This window comes from Osmia bicornis, chromosome 1 (assembly GCF_907164935.1).
Source record: "Osmia bicornis bicornis chromosome 1, iOsmBic2.1, whole genome shotgun sequence".
Taxonomy (NCBI): domain Eukaryota; kingdom Metazoa; phylum Arthropoda; class Insecta; order Hymenoptera; family Megachilidae; genus Osmia; species Osmia bicornis.
Window position 1 is genome coordinate 6,681,367 of NC_060216.1, and position 21,828 is coordinate 6,703,194.

Below are 21,828 nucleotides of genomic sequence, written 5' to 3' on the forward strand. Positions count from 1 at the left end.
GGCTACGTCGTCGTGTTAACGGGTGCATTGTCGAGCCGCGTCAGTTCTGTGATTAATCCCATTATCCCGGTGAACGGAAGGCCGTAAGAGGAACGGAATAAAGCGTCGCATCGGGGGTTGAGACGCGCTTTCCGAGCCTCGAACGTGTCTCGAAACGCGAAATTACCGGCTGAATAATGTCCACGTCGAACGTATAAACGAGATTAATCGATCAATGCAAGGAATTAATGGGGTTTGATTGAAATTTTGAAGCAACCAGAATTTAGAATACAGAGAATGTGGAATTCCATCGAAGTAATTGATCGATGCATGAAGAAGATTTAAAGCTCGTGTAGACGCAAGTATATGATTATTGTCCTTGACACTGGGTCGCAATGGACGTAGCCAGGTGCACGCGTTCACGTCCCTCCCCCTCTAGGGGGAGACAGACGACACGAGTCCATAAAATCCCATAAACATCCCTAAGAATCTACCCAACCAACGCGGTTGGTAAATCGTGCCTCTGAAAGGAATAAAATATCGCTTTTTGCGGCAATTTTACGGCAATTTTCCGATTGGATGAAACCGCCTCGCGTACGAGCTGCGTGTTACCAGGTGTCGGGAAATATCTGTCCCTCCTTTCCTTTTCTCTGCTTGTTTTCCTTTCCTCCGATCCAAAAGGGATACCGATTTCTCCTATCCATGGTTTTTCGCTCTAACCAATATCACCAGCCATTCGATTAACAGTCAGCGTCGACCAATGAACAGACTTTTTTGGTGGTTACCACAAAAACAGGTACGACACGAACAATAAAGGAAACGTGTGTGTTCTATTGAACAGTCAATGGTCTGTGACCATATTCATTGGACAATTTTAGCCCCGAATGAAATATCTAATCCCGATTTATATGTTAAACAGTTTCGTGATTCATGTATTGAACAGGAACGAATTCAGAAGTCTTATATAAGGGATGAAATGTGTAAAAACATGTTTCTGAGCCTTGAATCAGTTTGAAATAATTTGAAGAATAAAGGTGATTGTGTAGATTCCCCCTTCGAAAAGGAGATACCCGTTTTAAAATTGATTCGAGGCAATGTTGGATATTAGAGAGTCAAGAACATCGTTAAGCCGACGTACGATTTACTGAGCCAATTTCGCCAAGAAGAAGGAACGGAGATATTGCTAAAAGGCGAGAAAATCGATAACAATGGAATGGTCAATTTCCCGCTTCTGAGACACAGAAGGAAATTTAATTTGGCGAGTTAGCCGATGCTGGAAACTTTGCAGCGGATAATTTTTATTACCTTCCTTTTTCGTCGTCCCCCTTGCAGAGATCGTTTTTTAAAAAAAGGATATTTTGCCGCCTCTTGTATCGTCTCTGGCTAGTGAAAACTCGTGAAATTTAAATATCTGCATTTAAATAAAATCCAAAACTCTTGAAATATAGAGATCATTCGGAATATCCTCTCTTTAGAGATAAATGAATATCAGTAATCCGAAACAATGAGGGATAATGATCATCGAGTAGCTTGAAACAAGAATTCGAAACACAATATCATTTCACATTTCGTTCGTTATCGCGAATTCCTCTACTTGCTCGTGTTCCGAATGTAATTTTGCATTCGTTTATCGTTCCCCAATTGTTACATCGTTCAAATAGCCAGAGAAATAAAATCTATCAAACTTTCCATGGAATATTTCATTTCCTACCCCGTCTGATATTTATTAAATATCGGTCGCGTATGAAAAAAGTCTGTTGTAACAATATTTACGGCGGGTAAATACAGTGCCGGATGGAACAGAATAAATAGCAGAGAGAAATTCTCGAGGTAAGAGAATTTAACAACCATGGAAATAAAATGCATATGGAAGAGAATATAAAACATGAAATTACTGTTGCAACTGATACGAATACCTATCAGTAGGTACTTGAAACTAGCAAAGATGAATTTCAATGTAATATGATTCATTTTTGAAAGCTTTTATGGATGCATTTCGCGAATAATGGCCGTTATTTCTGCAGCTTTTAATTTCCTTCCATTTAGGAGACTTCCGTCGGTGTGTACCGGTGGAAATAGCAGGCTACGAGACGGAAAGCGCGATGCTACTTAACGTCTCTCCCCAGTGCCGTTAACGTGGATCGAATCGCTTGTAACGTTGACAGTGGCCGAGCCCCTTTTACCAACGTAAACTTGAATGACTGAGAGACACCATTTCAGCTAAAGCATCTCGATATTGTGTTCGAGTGGCATCGAGTGTCGGCAGGGGATGACTTTAGTTATGGCACGTTAGTTACGCAATGCTTACTTCGCGATAAATTATATCCTGGCCTGAAGAGAAACGTACACGGTCTTAAACTAAACGTTACATCGATTCGAATTTATTCTCACGATTTTATTCGAATGAAAAACTACTGCTAACAAGGATGTTATCGACGTTAAAAATACTCATTATGTTTCAAGGAAGACATCTTGATTAAGTGGAGGCACCCTCGTGAGTCGCCGACTTTACGTACGGATCCTTGGTATCTGTACAGTAGCCCCGAGCGTCAAAGTGTTAAAAAAACAAGGGTAGATTCCATCTGAAGATACTTCTGAGTTTTCACATTGATTTCAGCTTCATCGGTTCGACTGTTTGAAAAATCTTTGTGGACAGAGCCGATGAATTTGTCAAAGAGTGCCTAAAATAACATCTCGGTGGAAAACTGAGGTGAAATATTGGCCTTTAGTATTGGCTTTTTGGTAGCCGGGGAAAGTCTGGTTTGAAAATGTATCATATCGGGTGTGTTTCGCGTGAAATAGTAGCTCGGATCGCGTGACAACTTGAACGCTCGGTTTTTTTTTTACAAGAAAATTTATAGCGAAAAAATACAACTTATAATCCGATTAGTCGAGATAACATCCCGTCGAACTCGTGGGATTTAATCGGAACTGATTGTGGTCACGCAAAGGTGTTCGCTTCATCTTTCCATCTACTGTTGCACTTTCATAATCTTTTTATTTAAAAAAGTACTTATCGTAACATTTTTTACGGCACTAAGAACAGCTTAGCAGTATAACAATTTTCTGTTACTTAATTTGTTCGAACTGCATTTACTCAGGCTTCAGTCAGCAGACGGTGAAGTCTGTAGATGAAAAATAATACGATGAAAATAATCAATAAGTACTTCTCTGCACTGCCTTCTTCGCCATCTTAATTATAGCTTCTTAATTAAAAGTCTGAACGGTATTAGTTTCCAATTAATCACGGCACGTTGCATTGCAATGTTATCCAACTATCGTATCTTTAGCAACGATTTATCAATCTGCATCGAACAGTTCTTAATCATTTAACCAGTAATGCGTGAACAATTGATAACTTATAAATTAGAAGTTTGAATGGAAACTGAAAAAATTCTTGTATTATTTTTGATAGTTTTATTCTTTAAACCAATTATCAGATAGTATCGATATGGAAAATCACTATTTACGAAAAAAGAAAAGGAAAAAAGGCAGAGTACACTGTGGACCGTTATTGAAACTTGAATGGCTCGATGCCAAACCGATCACAAGCCAATCCTTTTAGAAATGACATTCCCGTGAATTATGCGATTGCCTTTGTAGGCATATGCTACCGTTTCCACATATTCACACGTATGGAACACGATATGTGGCTACGGTTAAAGTTGCCTCTCTCGTCATACTGCTCGCATCAAGACCCACCTATTACAGTTCACCTTATTTGCTCAGGACTGCGGTTCTCCTTTCAATTCCGCATCAAACGGGAAATAATCCGGCGATATATGAGTCTCATTTGTAACTTGTAATCTCGCGCGAAATGTTGGACATAATTCAGAATTAGGCCTCTTCCATCTGAGTGTTCCATGGCTTGTAAAACCATTGTTAAATAGCAAGAGTTTCATGTGGTTGGTAAGTTATTCGATATTTGAAAGTGACGAATTTATTTTCATTCATCTCCATAAATTGTATTGTCTTTAAAGCATGCAATTACACTAATATTCTATTCATTTATCATTGATGTACTTTTGTGTGTAAATATATGCCACCCTTACACGTAGCTTACTATGAAGGATTCGTTGGTAGTACCCCTGCCCCTCGAATCAATTATCATTTCATTCCGAGGAAATTACCGATAAATCCAATGCGGATCCCTGTCGGATTAGGGATCAATTTTCCAAAAAAGCGCAAAAATTTTCACAAGTTGACATAAGCAGCTTAGCGGCGTGTGTCTACGGCAGCTGTTCTATCGAACTATCGGAAACCTATCTCTTTATATATTGTTCATAGCACGAACATTAATCCCGTAAATACCGAAATTATCCGAGGAGGGCTACTGAAAAGATAGAAAAGGGCACAAACATTGGTAGCGTGTAATCATTCGGCTAGGTAAAAAATTTGGTACTCCAACAAAGAGTTTTATTCAAATTCATTTGATGAAAAGTGTTACTTATACTGTACACTATAATTATGAAATATTACAATTGCTAATAATTGAATATCAAAATAATTGTATCCATTATACTCCACTTTTATCAATTTATGCTTGTATTCGTTGAGTTACAAATATCTCTTTCGGTCTTGACGCGATTGCTATCTTCATTAATATATTTTCGCGGGAATAGTTGGAAATAGTCTAAATAAAAATTACATTTAGAGAATTTCATATTTTAGATTTGTTCGTATATTATTTACTGAATTTTATGCATACAAATTGCAAAGTTAAATATTTTTAAGAACTGATGGCTGGATATTGATCAGAAATTCGTTTCTATAAATTAGCAGCTTAGTAAGGAAGCGAGTCAGTTTGTCTTCGGACGTCAAAAAGAAAGGAAGGTGTACTCTCGTCGTTGACCGTAGCACCATCTATACAAAGATGGCTGAAACTAATTAACAATTTATCGACTGATTTTCTTTATAATACACACCTGAGGCTCCTGTCGGGCCTATGTGTGTCTCTCTTTATTATGAGCATATAAAATTTTACAGATATAATCGACCGATTTTCCGAAACTAGGGAACACCAGTACCCTTCATCAGAGATCGGCTGAAACTACAGGACAACTTATTGACAAGTTGATCGATAAGTCGGCAACTAGCTTTAGCTAAGTAGTAGCACCGTCGGTGGTAGTAGTCTCTTGTCAACGATAGCAATCTTTAGTATTCTCTCGTCGATGGTGGTACGTTTCGGAAAACCGATCGGTAAGTTGTTAAGTAGTTTTCGTTGTTTTTTACAGATGACGTTGAGATCGAATAATATAAACATTTTTGCAAATCGTATGTCCAAATAGAGACCAGAGCGCCATTCTTTGAGTCGGATAGAGCAAAACGAGCACTCTACAAGCTTTCGTTTAGAAAAATAGTGAGAACTACGATTTCGTTGATTTTTCACTCGCGAAAGACGTCAAAAAGGTAAAACAGATCACAAATTTAGTTCCTCGTTTTTTCTTTAGGGCGCAGTTCATTTGTTTAGTATGCTCGACAGCGCAATCATTCGCAGCTCGTGTATGTGATTAAATTGTGTATTAGTTATCAAAAATACAAGAAACAGAAGACAAAGTTGAAGAGAAGACAGGGGTCATGACTTCTGACATCACTTCCATATTGTCTTCAGAAATGCGTAAGCTGAAAATTTATACCCTATTTTGTCGATATAGATACGAATTAAAATAACATATTTCTCATTTATTCTGCTTTTATCATGATAATTTATTAAATACCATTAATATCTTATGTATTTTTCTAGCTTCTTTCTTATATTTCGATGCTTTAAAGTGAAAAAAGTAATCTTAACCTTATTTCAATATGGCGTTGATAATTTTCAACGAATCTTTAAAGCAATTCAAAGTTTCTAGCAATGCCTGTGATTGGTCGTTCCATTATGGCGTCCTCCTATTTAGACCAATCAGATTCATTGGTGGAGTCTTCGAAGCTCCGTCCGTTTGGCACGTGTCTGCAACAGGTAAGATTAAATTCTTAGTAATATAAGTATGTAGGACAAATATGCAATTGCATATTTATTAATTACAGATCTGTAATCAAAATCGAAATTAAAAAATATTGCCATATGTATAAAAAGCAAAAATGTATAGATAAGTAGGTAGTGAATAAAAATAATGCTCCTTTTGTTGTTCGTTTGCACAACAGTCCAAAACGTTTTGCAAATGTGCATCAAAAGGATGATGGTATTGAATAAAAATAAAAATTTGCATAAATGGAGGGAGGATGGGATAAGGTAGGGCGGGTCTCCACCCGCAGCAACTTCCCCGTGGTGACACCTGGGCAATCGTTATTATTTGATGACTAATTAATAACTGTATCATTATTTCTATGGTACATTTATTAATTATGCAGCAAATAATACGAGCGAATTGGCTGCGAAAATGTTTTTTTTCTATTTAATCGCTGTTATATTTTTTCAGGAACTTTGAAATTTTGAAGTGTGTCACATTGCAACTGAGGTGGCGCTTGAATCAGTTTCTGTTCAACTTAATTTTCGATCAAACATGGGCTGTTTTATCGATGTGGAATTCGGAGTTCGGCCTCGACGCTTGTATCGCCTTAAGATTTCTTCCTTTTTAAAGTGCTCCTTTAGGAGCAAAAATACAATTTTCTATTTTGTTAGTTTCGCCGCTTCCTACTAGATGGTGCCACCAATACCGTTTCCAAAGCGCGCCGCGGTATAAAATTAAAGAATCCTTTAAAAATACAACAAATACACTATTTATATTTTCAAATGCTCCTTTTATATTTAAACACTCGATATTTAGCCGATGTTTCCTTAACATGATTGAATTTTCACGTTGAAACTGTGCAAATTCTGTTCGCACGAAACAAAACCGATCGAACCTTGTTATTGTGGTCGCGAACAATTGCGTTCGATGTATATGAAGCATCGTTGTCGAGCATAAAGAAAAGTGGAACATGTTTATAAAGGGTTCGAAGTCGAGTAACCTCGTTTTATGTTAGTACTAGTCGCTAGCGAACCGTTTACAATTCCAGAACGATATTTCTTATATTATAGAGTGCGCGCAGGAAACTGGCAGATAGTCAATCATTAAGAGGGTAATCGTTTGCCTTTGTGATCCACTTTCCAATTAGATCGTAGAAATGATTAATTTCGTTTCTATATTGGAATGGCAAGGGAAAGTAAGGGTGAAGGAAATAGTATCTTCATTTTTATTCCTCAAATATAGAAGATTATTAAAAATAGATTATACAATAGCATGGAAATTAAGCAAATAACGGAATTAAGGTCGGTAAATCAAGGTGTATACGTGGATCATTTATTACATAAACTGTCCGTTGATACACATAAGTAACTCCATCATATTTGCTAAAAGTGAAAGAGAAACTTTGTAACTGTTGCTCCACGTATCATTAGATCGTAAAATTAACAAAAAGTCTCGTTTACTCCACTTGTTCAATATCTATCGGCAAATGGAAAAGATGGTCTAAGGCATGAGGTAACTTTTTTGTAAAAGGCAATATTTTTCACAAAACACGGACAGCTTTGATAGAGGCTGTATATCCGTGTCCGTAGACTTAGATCGCAGGAAGTCACGCATATCAAAGCAGCTATCAGTCAGTAAGAGGAACGAGGCGACGCGTTGTAGGAGGGGAGGCTTTCGAGTTAGGTGTCGAGGGTAGGGGCTAGGCCAGGCGTATAGCAAGCAGAGAGTAACGCCGGTGGTGGTGGTGGCGTGGAGAGCCGGGCGAAAGGGAAAATGGTCGGGCGAACACTTTTTTTCTCCCCCATTTAGAGGCAGGTTTTTTGACACGGCGGTCGTTCGATCGACTTCCATTTGTCTCCGAGCATTCCGTCGACAAAGGTCCGCGAAAACGCGCGTTTGCACCGGTGCAGTCGTATCTCTTCGCGAAGATGCATCACGATCGTTTCCACCTGACCTGATCGATTGCCCGTATAAAACACCTCTGTTCAGTGAATTTTCAATCAATTCTCGAGGACTCCTTCAACAGTTGCATCTCTCGAAAGTTTCAACCTGTGATTTTGTCAGCATCAGTGTAAACGATAAGAGGGTATTTAGGAAGAGGACAACCCGCGCGACCAGGTGAACTGAAATGAAACATTGGATCTGGCTCGTCTAAGAAGCTGCAAGGTGAGCGTAATTTAAGTGCGACCGGAACCGAGCTAGGGTTCTTTTGTCTGCATGGGAAAACCGTGAGTCGACTCTATGGAAATGAGTCCCACCTTATGAACGTTCGAACAAGAAAAATGATGCGCCTTCTTAGATAGCGTTCCACTTTTCCGTACTTTGTGTGCTTCGGTCGTCCTTAACACGTTTACCGGCAGCGATTTTCCATGGGCCGCTGTCGTCACACGTGTGCAACCACCATGAATCTTTTATAGAGTTTAGTCATTCGTGGTAGGTTCGATCATTGATCAGTTTCACTTGGGTCAACTTAAAATTCAAATGATCCGCACCTTAATATCGACGGCGCAGTATTTCCCTGGGAACAAATCGGTAAATGAAAAGTTGGCGGGAAAACCCGTTCCAACGGTGGTCGTTGGATAAAAAAAGGCGGTTTGAATGGTTACGCTCGGTTCCGTGATCGCGAGAACCGGCTGGAGTTGCAGAATATTAGCCGAGCGACCGCGGAATTAACTGACCGTTGCCTGTATAACTCCGGTAGTCCACTTTCTCGCGTACAAACTTCCAGATGTTCCCCCGCGTTTCTTACGTAAAAACACGGCTATCCGAGCGGACCGTGCCGAAATGATCGTGGCCCGTCAGCTACAGCTCGTCACGGACCCTTAAATCGAACAACAACGCTGAAAATTGTTTGCGAGATCAGCGGCGCGTTTAGCTACGTGCTTTTCGTCGCTCTATCCTCTGTCAAGCTTCACGTTTCCTTTAAACCTGCATTCCGATTACTTTTCTTGCCACCGTTTCATTCCGATTAAATTATCGACTATTGGAAAGCGGACATCGATAAAGTATCTTACAATATGGTCAATTTTTCACACCCTAAAATCGTAGCCTTAGTTCAGAGAACATAGAAAATTAGATTATTAAATATTTTTCAATTCAGAATTTATGGATTTTCTATATTTTAATGTTAGCTTAATGGATTTAATGGATAATGTCTGTACGGAATATGCTTCACAATCGCGGCCTCAAACCGATACGTGCAGTTGCATATAGCGGCGAGGAGAATTTACTTTCGATCGGCGCGTAACCGATTCGTGTGCACGAGCGATCGTGGAAAGGAATCGACGCTGATACTGTTTTCTCGTGAACGTTTTTAGTCGGCGAATGTAATAGGTTACGAACGAATTAATGGTTCTCCTTTTTGCACGCGGGTGTCCTGTAACTGACTCCATTAATATTACAGCAGTAGAAATAATAAGGTAAAATGATACGTGACGTGATTAACGCGTTAAGGGTTGAAGCGTTTGGGCGTAGAAAATGAGCGAGGAAAAGTTGAATGAGCGATGCAGAAGTTGAATGGATCGAGCGAACGAGTCTAACGGTATTTCGAGTACGGTCGTCGATCCATGGCTGATCTTGATCTTCCTCCTCTCCTTGTTGATCTTCGCGACTGAAGAGGAAGGAGGATCGAGAGAGCTCACGATCATCACGACTCACCGTGTACTTGAAACGGCCTCGTTAGATCACCGTTTGTCAAATCCTGAACATCTGGCAACCGGTTTCTATTTAGCATCAATTTTGGAGATGTCACCTGTTTCAGCACGTGGAAAATGATATGTCACTGTATCACTCGTGTTAAGTTGCGCTTTACGTTGAGATTAGTTTTGATAGTATTCGGCGAGAAAAATTAAAAACCGCAAATTTTAACTTTAGGAATCCATCCGTTCATAAGTTATGCATATGTAAAGGTCAGCGTTTTTAACATATTTTGAGTAAATGAGCGATACCTACAGGCATCGATTTTATAAATTAATTAATTCGTAAATTATTCGCATTAGAGATGCTTAACTGTACATACGCATAACTTTTGAAGTAATGGAATCCTAAAATAAAAACTTTGTTTTAAAATTTTTCTCGTCGAATACTACAGAATATATTAAAAAATATGAATAATTCTGTGTGCTCCAAAGTAAAGTTCGACCTAAAGCAACGTTACGATTACCTAAGCCGAGGGAAAAATTCCCAGGGGAAATTTTCTCCATCATTTTTATATTTTTCACGAAACATAGCAATTCCCCGTGGAATATTTTGATACATCAATGAAGTAACCAAGATATTCGAATATCCCCATTTGTATGCTCCACCCTCTGTAATAACACGGAGATATGAAAATTTGATAGGAATAAATTTATCGTTGCAAGAATGAAACATAAATATTGTCTCCTCTCGACACCACCCAATCGTGTTATCGAAATTCTTTTAAGAATCGCAATTACTTTTAACGCCACTATCTTCGCAAACCGGTTACCGAGTTAAAATTTAAGAAACATCTTGACAGATTCAGGTTTCCATTAAACAGAGGGTGGGGTCGTGCTATGGGCATTTTTAAACCTCTCCAAGTGATATGAAACAAACCTTGGCCTCCTTTCGAACATGTCGCTTTTGAAGACGGTCAGATCGTTTTTGCGATACGTGGACCAATTAACGAATATAAAACTAATAACAATGCAAATCGGTTTATTACGAAACGGGCGTTAAAAGGACGAAATTCGGTTTCTTATTAATCAGGAAATAGTGGTTGTGGTATTATTAAGCGGCACGGTCAGTTGTTGTTATTTTTAATCGAAAAATTGCAATGCGGTTATAGCGCATGAACGCGGGATAAAAATAAGCTTCGATCGATCTTTTTGATATAGAAACAAAGGGGATAATCGCGTATTCATCCTTGATGGTGTATAAATAACCCTTGTCCAAGATAGGATACATCGAGGACAATTTAGAACCGAGATTTTATATCTACTTTTTGTAACAATTTCATCGCTATTTATTAACATATTTATTGTTTGTTTATTGCAGAATGGTGCGGAGATTTTCGTGGTGCACGACGGTGGCATTGGTGGTGCTACTTTTCGTCACAACCGAAGGTCTTCGTGAACGTAGCACTCAGGTAACTGAAAGATTATGAAACAGATAACGGTGTATAAACCTTACGTTCGCGGATGAATAAAAAACCAATTACTGCGTAATTTAATCAGCTGGATTTTTTATTAACTATGTCGACGATGTTATTTCGAAAAAGTAAAAGCTTGTTAACATAAATGAACTAGCGAGTTAATTAACGAGGAATATTACGACTTTTGAGTGAAAAGAATTAATAGAAGTTTAGGTGGTTGACATCACAGCTTAGGAACGGATTAAGGTTTAATTTCAAAAAGAAGGTTTGGGGCCCGGGACTGTCGTCCCCCTTAGACCTTTTAATTCGACGCTGTCACAGACAATTTGTTTCGCGGTTTTCCAACGACACGATTTTTTCCCCATTGCAAATGTGATTAAAGAGTGCATCGATTCCGTGTCAAGGATACTGTGTTGCATTTAATGTGGTGGCGGAGTGAATTTTTTCCTCTTTCCTTTTCACGAAGGCTACCGAGCCACTGGAACGGATTAATTCTTATAATTCGATGAAGTCTTGTGATCGAACATGCATGATAGGTAATTAACAAGCGGAGGAAGTTATTTGTGAGGCCCACGTGAGGACCTTGCTTCGGAAAGGAAATCCTTACGTGTCTTCTATGCGTTTCTTCGCTTCCTGTCGTTAAGTCGCGTCTTCAATTTGCTCGTTCCACTGTTTTACTTGGAATTTTATCTAGATAAGCAAAGTTAACTGACTCCAGTCACGCTGCGTGGCACACAAATCAAGGAGATAATTAAAAATTCATATTTTTAAATTAAATTGCAGCTCGTAGTTAGCAGTTTTCACTGCAGCTTTTCAATTTCTGTGAAGTGCTATTTTAAAGTTAGCGGAAAAAAGAATTAATTACGTTACTCGGGAGATAGAAACGTGACGTTCGTTTCTCGATAGAAAGCGACTTAAATCGTCAACTTCACTTTCCATAAAATTAGCGTTAATAACGGCACGGTTTTTTCTTATTTTCGTTTTCTTGGGAACGAGGTCTCGTTGCCTCTTCCGTGATTTTTATTTTCCAAGAATAAATGTAAGAAAAAATAAAGACGTCAAGCGATCATCATAGAATCGATTTCTCGATGTCATTCCCCGTGCAATTCGAATGAAGATCTTCGGACGTTTCGATTTATTCACCGCAAAGGTTATCGAAACGTGTTCTCATGGATAAAAATGAGCGTTGTGAATCCTTTCATGTTCTGCAAGTCATAATCCTGTACTTTAGACACCACGTGTCGGGCATTGGAAAGTTTTCATGGTAAATAGAAGTAACAGGATCCTAACGTTACGCCAGATGCATTTCTGTCGCGAGTTTCAAGCGTTCGCTGTTCCACGCGAAAGGGAAAGGGTATATAGAGTTATTAAACGCCGCGCCGTTAAGTCCAATTAATCATGAAACGTTTTTTGTTTTTTTTTTCTTCTTTTTAAATCAACCACTTTATCCGATTATTATACGGTGTTTCATAACGCAGCGGCAACTGTGTCAACAACGATATCGAGCAGAAAATCGTTTGGATGATGAAGTTTGCTCTAAAAATGGTAGGAACCTGCGATATCGTTACGAGCTCTAGCGAGTTCGCAAGTGTATCGTATTTTCAAGTGCTTCGAGATAGTGGATAGTCGATAGACAGAGACTGGAAACGAACACGGTGGAGAAGAAAGGGAGGAAAGAGAGCTGCAGGTTCGCCTGGACCACGCCTAGTCGTGCGCCGGTCTCTCCTGGCGAATAATGCAACGGGTGCTCGTAAATTTTCGGCTTCTCTGATCGATCTACATATTTGTTCTTGAAGGATGACGTTTGTGACGTTGGCTGGGTGCGGGACAGGACGCGAATCGGGTCATTGCTTCAACCGGACATGATTATGCGTGTCATTGAAGGATAATGTTGTCGCAAATACGATCGACTCGTGTGCCTCTTTCATTGATGATTTAGACCTTATCATTTAACCCTTTGAAAACGATAAACTCAAAGAAAATTATTACGGTGACCTAACAATTTATATACACCTCTGGCTAATAACTTATAGCTTTGTCTTACGTGTTCACGACTTAAATAATTTGTAGTCAGTCTCTTTCGAAAGGTAACACGGTTAGCTGTCCTCTTATTAAATATTTTAATCCTGATGAGAGAAAGTTCAACTGATACGCATCTAACGATTCACTTCTGTTCTCGTTTAATGGCCTGATCTATTTAGAAACATATCTGGGTTTGTGTAATTTGTCCGGTACCGATGAACTTGATTTCGTCCACCCGTTGTATGGATCTAAAGTATCACGCGTTTGTTAAACTTTATACACGGCTGGGAGTGCATTCTGCAGGATTATCCGCTCTATATTTCAATGCAACTTCTCGTGCTCGTTAAATACGTAGCGTACGTGAAAACAGGCGACAGGTCGGATTAAAGTAACACCGTTACTTGCGCGTAATTACCGTAGGAGCGATTAATTAATACGACGCGAAAAAATACGGGATCGCTTCGGTGAGTCGAGAAGCTATGTTTATTATTTTCATGCTTCTCGAGGATAACTAATGTTTAGGATAATTTTTCAAAGCAGAGAAAGAAATGTAGTTTGATTGTTCGTTGTTTCTGCACACTTCGTGAAAGTTTCTTAATAAATGGTAATTGAAAAAAGGAATTGACCGACTTTCTTGTCTAGTAAAAAGCATTGATGCGTTGCCAAAAGTGAACAGTGGTTCATTGATAGTGAAATGTGGGACATAGTAAAGGTGGTCGATATCAAGACTGTTTTCACCTGCGATCCACGTATTCCATGAAATAATTTAACCTAGCAGACATATTTCTTGTTACAATTGCAGGACTACTCTGCATAAATATTAATAAAATCAGTCGATTGGTATGTACCTCGGCGTATGTATGTTTATTAAATTTCCTGGTTATGCAATTAGTTACGATGTTTCATAAACCTGTTTCGCATTGATAAGCAGTGGCGACTCTTTTTCTACTCTCACAATCGAATTCTGTCTCGTTGTGTAAGAAATATTTAATGAAAAACTGTTAAGCCTTTGAGTTCATTGCTGTTTCTACTGTATCCGATGTAAACGACCAGCTGTGTAAAATTAAATGCCTAGATTCCCATGGTATTAAATTGAATTAACCGCGGTATTAAAATACGAATTTTGCAACCGTGATTCCATTCAGCCTAGGATACAGTTCGATCTTTTGAAAATCGAAGGATCAACGCGGAGTAGAAAGTCGTTTCGCGTTTCGCAAATAGCCCGGACTTTAAGGATCTCGAAACGCGAGTTCAAAAATGGACAAGCGAATCCGTTTAAGCAAACACGCAATCCTTCTAGAAATATTAATGATCCCGATTGTTGAGCGATCGTTGATGAAGCTTTCAGCAAGGGCGACAAAGGTAGGTCGATCTCGCTGAAAGTTAATGCACATCATCCACGATCTTTAATCTAAATTACACATCTATTACAGGCGTTGCTTCCCGTGTTACGGCACTTTGTATTCCTTGCTCGGTTTTGCGTAATCGAATCGCAGCACGAAAACAGAAGCAACAGGATGAGGTCAGCGGATTTTGTTTCATCAACGAAGTTCATTAATTTCATTTGCAATTTGGTCATTATAGCATTTTGAAAATATCATTAGTAACGTTCTCTGTATCGAATCAGGTTTATTAACCCAACACAATACCCTTTGATTTTTCCGGACACCGACCAATTTTTCTCGACCCGACCGATCCGATCCCAATACCTCGAGTACTCGCACACTTCTAGTACGAAGACATTGTAGTTACCTTACTATCACGAATTAGTCATAATTAAGAGCTGTTACGTAGCTAGCTTTGATTTTATGGAATGCAAGCGCGCTTTTGCGGGATCTTTAAGAGAGGAAACACGGAAAACGCGAATCTTTGTTAGCAGTCGAGGAAACACTGCTGCGAAACCTTGAATAATGAAAGTCAATTATAAACACGCACGGTGTAATGATGATTCGTGGCAGGTCGAATTGAAATTGCGCGCAAAATAATTTCTAACGAAAGTTCTATTATCTATGAAGTTTATTTTATAACCCGAAGTACGTAGAGATAATGATTTTGTCGTTACGTAAGAAATTTCTGAAAATTCTTGTATAATATAAAACGCAACGGACGATTGCGCAAAGAGAATCTGTTTATTAATCTGGAACGGTTTTTATGATGCTTGACGAAGCTTCGCAACATCCCGTTGTTAGGCATCTTCCTCGTTACATTTAATTATGGAAGACATTAACATCGCCGTGTAGATCGTCTTGTAAAATAAGGTGTACGGTCCAAGGTCGCCTACTCTTACCACGGAATTTCTACTATCCTTATCAGTCCAGTCAGAAGGACACGCGTATCCTTGATCGATTCTGATTGATTAGCAGATAAATTAGAGCGTGTCAGGGATTTGTTAATGGCTTCTTCCACGATGTGGAGATTTAATCACCCATCTTTTAAAATCATAGTACAGGTTTGGTTACGTCGGATATGTCCCACTGCATTAACCTGTTGCATTACGTGCACTTTGCATTGCAACACTTCTACAAGCGGTAACCATTAACCCGTTCAAGCGAACTATTTTGTGGTTTACGTTTTATTTCTAATCGAAAAAGAATCTTAAACAATCGCAGGTGTATCGGCAGATTTTTGTTTACTCAAGTTTTTAATGAATTCATCAATTGCACTTAGCCTTCGCATGTCAAACTCCGTCGGACGTATCGCATAGCATAATCTCTTCTGGGATGTCGATGCAATGACTCGTAAATCAGGATCATTTGTCTGCCTCGTCGCGAAGCCGTTTGTCGGACTTGCTGCGATTGCATACGTGTTTACATGCACCGATTATCGGCAGTGCAACAGCGTGCACGTGTGTATGCACCTAGATGGATGTAGCACCTTGCACAAGCACGTATAAACGTAATCTAAATCAGGTTTTCTATCGGAGAAAGCGCCTCTTCTGCATCGTTTACCTAGCCTGACTTCCTGAAGTTCGTGCTGCTCTTGTTTTTCTGCGTTAATTGCCATCAACTTTGTCGTTATTGTCTTACAATTACATACCTGTAATATTAACTAATCTATGGAGGAGAACACGGTTGGTTGCTGGTGGAATCTTTATTAATAGTTCTTATTAGATAATTCTTTATGTTTGTTTCTTGTGCATCAAATATAGAAATTTGCATTGATTTATACTTTTCGTTCATCATTTTTTGATAACTTAAATCATTTCATTATAAAGTATTATGCAATGAGTTGTCTTTGCTAACTGGCTTAACTGGGTAGGAGCCGGGGTTGGTTTGGCCCCCTTATCATTTAAAAATATTTAGATTCTATAATTCCGTACTTACACAAGTCCTACAATTCCGCAATTGCACAATTATAGAATTCTACGATTCCAAGATTTTAGAATTCCTTGATTCTACAATTATAGAATTTCAAAATAAAATTTCGGGTTTCCAAAATTCTGGAATTTCGGAATTAGAAAGTTTCCAAATTTTCGTGGGACCACGCCTATCCCAGAGAAAAATCATTGTTACGCAAATGTCCCTGGTAAGTTATTTATTCTGTATAAAATGGACTCCGGTCGTCATTATCGCTGAAATTGCTCCGCGTCTCGTCAGGTTATGACAATTTTACCAGAAGAAACGTTTTCATTCCAGAGGAGATGCATTCTTGTTTCCGCATTCCCTCGTAACTTCACAGAAATCATGCAACGGAGAACAGTGCAGCAAATTGAATGAAACAAGGCAGGCAATTATTTTCGAGGTTCGTACGGACGAGCAGTTTGGAGTCTGTACCGATTTCTCGACAATTGGCCGATTTAAACGCGATCCACGCCGATTGTTTGGCACTATCCACAATTTTCCGTATTTTCCTTCACAATTGCTGACACTTTCTTTTTTCATCGCATTGTCTGCATGCTCGTTACAATCGTACCTTTTTTCTGTTGCACGCGTGCCGAGCAATTCGCGATTCGCCTTTAATTTCAATTTCATTTCCTTTCTTTTTTTTTTTCTTTCTAGAAACAATGATGATCACTCGTGGTGAATTTGCTTTGTTATTGCACACCACTTCCTCGGGTAGATTCACTTCCTGTTTCATGTTACATTCGATGAATTCTACAGTTGTGATTTTTTAATTTAATATTGAAGATACTGTATAGCTATAGGTAGGAAAAACCAATGAAGTCATCGAGAAACATTGGCTGCTTGACGATTAATTTTTTTCTTCCCACGACAAATCACTTTCAAACCTGATTCCAATCTAATGAACGCAGATCAAAGTTGAAACGCTCGGCATATCTTCTCGTTTTTATCGAAGACCCTCGCATTCTTGCACGCATAATCAGGTTAATTGTCGTGATTTCAACACGTAATGGTCAAAGATGTAACACTGTGCAATGCAACGGTCTCGAGGATATTAGCATGGCATCGTTTCATAATCCAAGGGATCACGATTATCTGTAAGCCAGGATGAGAATTAGGTGTAACGTATGAACTTTGCATAATTTATGCTAACCGGACGATTTGCATAATTTGTAATGACGAGGCGCTTGAAAATCGCAACTTGCGCTCTTCGTTAAAAGTTGTGAATGAGATAATGAATCACTTCGTTAGACTCGTTTTGAATCACTTTGTATACTTAATAATTATATTCTGTATACAAATTAATTCTGCGCCGTTTTTTTTTTCAGTTAAAAATTTACTTTAAAAAGTCATGATAATTTCTGTTATTAAAGTAATCATTATTGTTATTGTATTCCCGTGTCACTTTTTAAAAAGTGTCGAAAAAATATTCAAATTTAAAATAGTAATTAATAAGGTGTGATACTAAAGGCATTAAATTAATTTATACACTTGATACTTTAAATGCGTTTTAACATTTATAGAAAAAAAAATTCGTAAACTAGGAAACTAAATTTTTGTCACATTGAGAGGAACTCAAAAAGAAACCTGGAAGTCGCCTGTCGGAAGTGATAGTTAAATCGAAAGTGATCGCATAATGTGACGCGATAATCGATCCTTTCTATATCCTTGCCCGAGTCGCTTGTTTCTGACAGTTTGCAAAAACGCACTTGGCTCAAATCAAATATTGCTTTCTCTCTCGATTTCTATGAGGGTCATTTTGCATATACTACTAAATTTAGTGGCCACACGTGGTGATTGAATTCAGAAACCGATTTGATGGATTATTTTACTGAATAAATTCATGAATTTTTATGATTCTTAATCTGAAAAGAGAAATAAACAAATTTAATGAGTACTTAAATAAGATACATAGTTCATAAAGTGAAATCTTTCTTATAAAACAATTTATAGGAAGTTTATATGGTAATGGTTAATTTGCGAGTCAAAAATCGTGGAATTCACTGAGGCACAAAATATTTCATAGTGTGAAGGTGTCGATGAAAGAAAATCGTTATTGTGTTTTGTTAAATTACGCCAATTGGTGTATTGCTCATGCTGGTTAGATTTTTTACTCTGCTCACAAATGTCCTTCAACAGGAATCTTGCTTAATATTTCGTTTTCTATCTTTCCAATCGTACTTGCTGCAAGATCGATCAAACAGTCCAGTTGATTGATTGAACGATTTTCCGCGAGTCTCTGATGAATCATTTAGAATCTCAAATTTATCTTTTCTGCAGTCTTTGGGTTAATTATTTGTTATGGAAAGGACGTAACAAGAGTGTCGATGGTTTCACGATTCATAAATCGCGCGGGGAGGAAAATGATGAAGCAGCCTCTGGTGCCTGAGGCCTTGTAGAAAGTTGACGCTGCTCGGTTTTGCGGTTCGAAATCGTGCTAAAGGTCGGCATCGTTTCGATCGTATGCGACCAACTGCAAAACTCGTTCAATCGACTTCACATTTTTCATCGATATTACGTCTAACGATCACCTGTCGTCCATTTGTGACGATTAAATTGCGAGACGAGGTCCGAATTGTAAGAAAATTATCGAGTAGAACGTGTCGAATATTTATTTTCTCGATATCTATTAGGTGGTCGCAGCAATTTTTAGATGAGATTTAAGCCTGCTTATATTTTTTCAAATTTTGAAATAATTTGTGTTGGTGAAAATTTGTAAAACTTGAGTACCTACATTCAATATTAAAAAGAAATATTCAGTAATATAGTACCTACTGATGAAAACATAAGTTTTATTTTGGAACATATAATTAATTAATTAGTCTTTTGATAGGGAAAAGCTATCAAATAATTCATTAAGTATGTCTTTATTACAAATTGAGTTTTACACAATAATATTATATGAATATTATTATAATAAATAATAATAAAAATACCTGAAAATAATGTAATTCTATTCTTGAAGAAAAACTGCACGTTCTAGTAGTATTCAACTACTTCGAACAATATTGTTATATTATTATTAAAAAAAAATAATATAATAATCCAACATTTAATTCTGAAACTCTCAACGAGTCATCAACCTATTTTTTGTGAAATTCGAAAGTGAAACACCGGATGAGGAAGTAAACCGATTTAGAAGAACAAGTAAATAGCATCGCTAATATTCAGATAGCGTAGTTGTCATATAAAACAGGATTTTTAGAGAAGATGCACGATGTATACATATTTATAAATTGTATGGCAAAATCTGCCGAAAACTTTCTTGCGGAACACGGATGCAGAGGAACACACGTGAAAGGATCCGCTGGATCGTCTTACGGGGCCAACCAGAACCACACCCTACGATTTTCGAACCAGTTTTTTTAGGTCGCTTCTACATGTATCAACATTTGTTGCTTGTTCTCAATACGAAACACAGAATTTAGTATACCACTCTTATTTTTTTTTTTTTTGCTTTTTATCTTACGTAACCCGCTTACTGTTTGCCCAATCATCAGGTTAATCCTATCATCCACGATTCCCCAATTTATTCGAAACACTCTCGTGCATCATAGGGAGACTATCATCGTTTGACGGAAGCGCCGATTTAAGTGAAATCGCTTCGGTTCACGAAGTCAAACGACGCGGAAAATCACTAATAACCCTATGAATAATTCACAGCCCTTAATCAAGCTGCTGCCGTTAGATTCGAGGCTGGCTCGGTGATGATCGGTTCTTCTAACATCGCGTGATCGATTATCTCGTAGCCGGTAGACTGATAATCTAGGACGGTTCACGGCGAAAGTAGATTTTCGATGGAAACCAAGATGCGAGCTTGGAGGTTGAAACTCTGTCGAAATCCAAGGACAGTGCGCTAGGATATTGGTGACATTATTCCGGTGACAAGGATTTTATTCTCCTTGAATGATGTTGACGTTGAACATTGAAATTTATGATACGCAGATCTTTTTTAATGACTGAAATACCGATTTAAGAGTAGACTTTCAATTTTCGAAGTTTGTAGAAATATCGCGTTGGATCAATTACGATTGCAAAATTATTACACATCATGTTGCATGATCCTAATCGCAGGAGATGTGCTCGAAATTACCACTGACGATCCTACGATCGAAGATTTCTTTAATTAACAAGAATCCCAGCTCGTGACTTTAAATTACACGAATTAACAGACAATTTGTAATTACATAGAGAAGTTAGTAATGTTGCAAGGATCTTCGTTCCATTTGAGTAAAAATGTTGAAGATAAAAAGGAGATAATTGAAGGAGGCTCGTTAGAAATTAAAGGAACTGTAGTTTGATTCCATTCGAGTTTCACTTTTCTAGAAGAAGCACGAGATAACATGTAATGATAGGGAATTGTCTGATTTCGTTGCACATATTCCGGTACAGTATTCATCACTATGAATTTATAAATACATACGTATACTATTATTCATATTTCTGACTTTTATACTAAATCTTATAATATTTAATAACTAAAAATCATATTGATTTCATTCTAAATTATTTCTAATATTAGTATCTTCAAAAGTAAAATTTTGGGAAATTCTGCTTTTCCTATATCACCATTTCCCATAGGGAAGCCTACTTTGCTCGATTAATTGACTGTATAAATGCAACTAGAACATTGCATATTTTACAAGGTATATAATACTATATCGACCTTGGATAATGGAATAAGGTTGTCCATTTCGGTATCGACGCGAACGTAATGCAACTGCACACTGGAAGGTACCTGATAACTTTTCAACGACTCGATAACAATCTCGGTTGGAAGGTATTGAGTTAACCTCTCACTGTTGCCAGCCAGATGCACTTTTCAACGAATATGCACTGCTGTGCAGTATTCGATTTGCAACGTGTTTCCAGCCAACTTGTGGCAAATGGAGGAAAGCGTTGTTCAAAGTCGTTTCGAAATCGAATGAGAAGGTAATTGCAATGTAGGAAGTTTCATTAATGTCCCTGCGATATTCACGGAGTTAATTTTCCTACGCGTTATGCGATTTTTTTTAAACTGAAAACTAATGCTCTGAAGACGTTGTGCAACTTCGTCATTACGGGACTCGAATTTGCATTCGACTAATTGGTAGAAACAATACAGGAACTGAATTTACGGGTTCTTGGGACCTATGATTCAATTTTGTTTTTTAACTTCAGCGAAAAAGAATTAACTGATCGTTGAATTGAAAGTTTTTCCATTAAGATTTTTATGATCGGGAAATAAGAATTCGTTTGTAAAACTTTTCGATTACCTTGAAATCATTTTTATTTTCTCAAGTACTTTCATGATTTTTTTAAATTACTTAACATATATCGATTCAACAAAAATATCTTTACCTGGTCACTTTTATACCTTCGAAACAACATTCTTAGCAGAAGTTTGTCAGCCATGAAACATAGATTTCAACCAGAACTCGAA

General features: G+C 37.9%; 1 protein-coding gene across 6 annotated transcripts in view; it reads left to right on the forward strand.

Annotated features, from left to right (window-relative positions):
- The first annotated feature begins 6,416 nt into the window (after positions 1–6,416).
- Positions 6,417–21,828, forward strand: part of LOC114881868 (mucin-19-like) — a 35,041-nt gene continuing 19,629 nt past the window's right edge. For all 6 annotated transcript variants that reach the window (XM_029198756.2, XM_029198774.2, XM_029198780.2 and 3 more), the window contains exons 1-2: positions 6,417–8,096; positions 10,947–11,037. In XM_029198756.2, coding sequence (XP_029054589.2) covers positions 10,948–11,037 — 90 coding nt within the window. In that variant the 5' untranslated portion in view covers positions 6,417–8,096; position 10,947. The remainder of the gene's footprint in view (positions 8,097–10,946; positions 11,038–21,828) is intronic.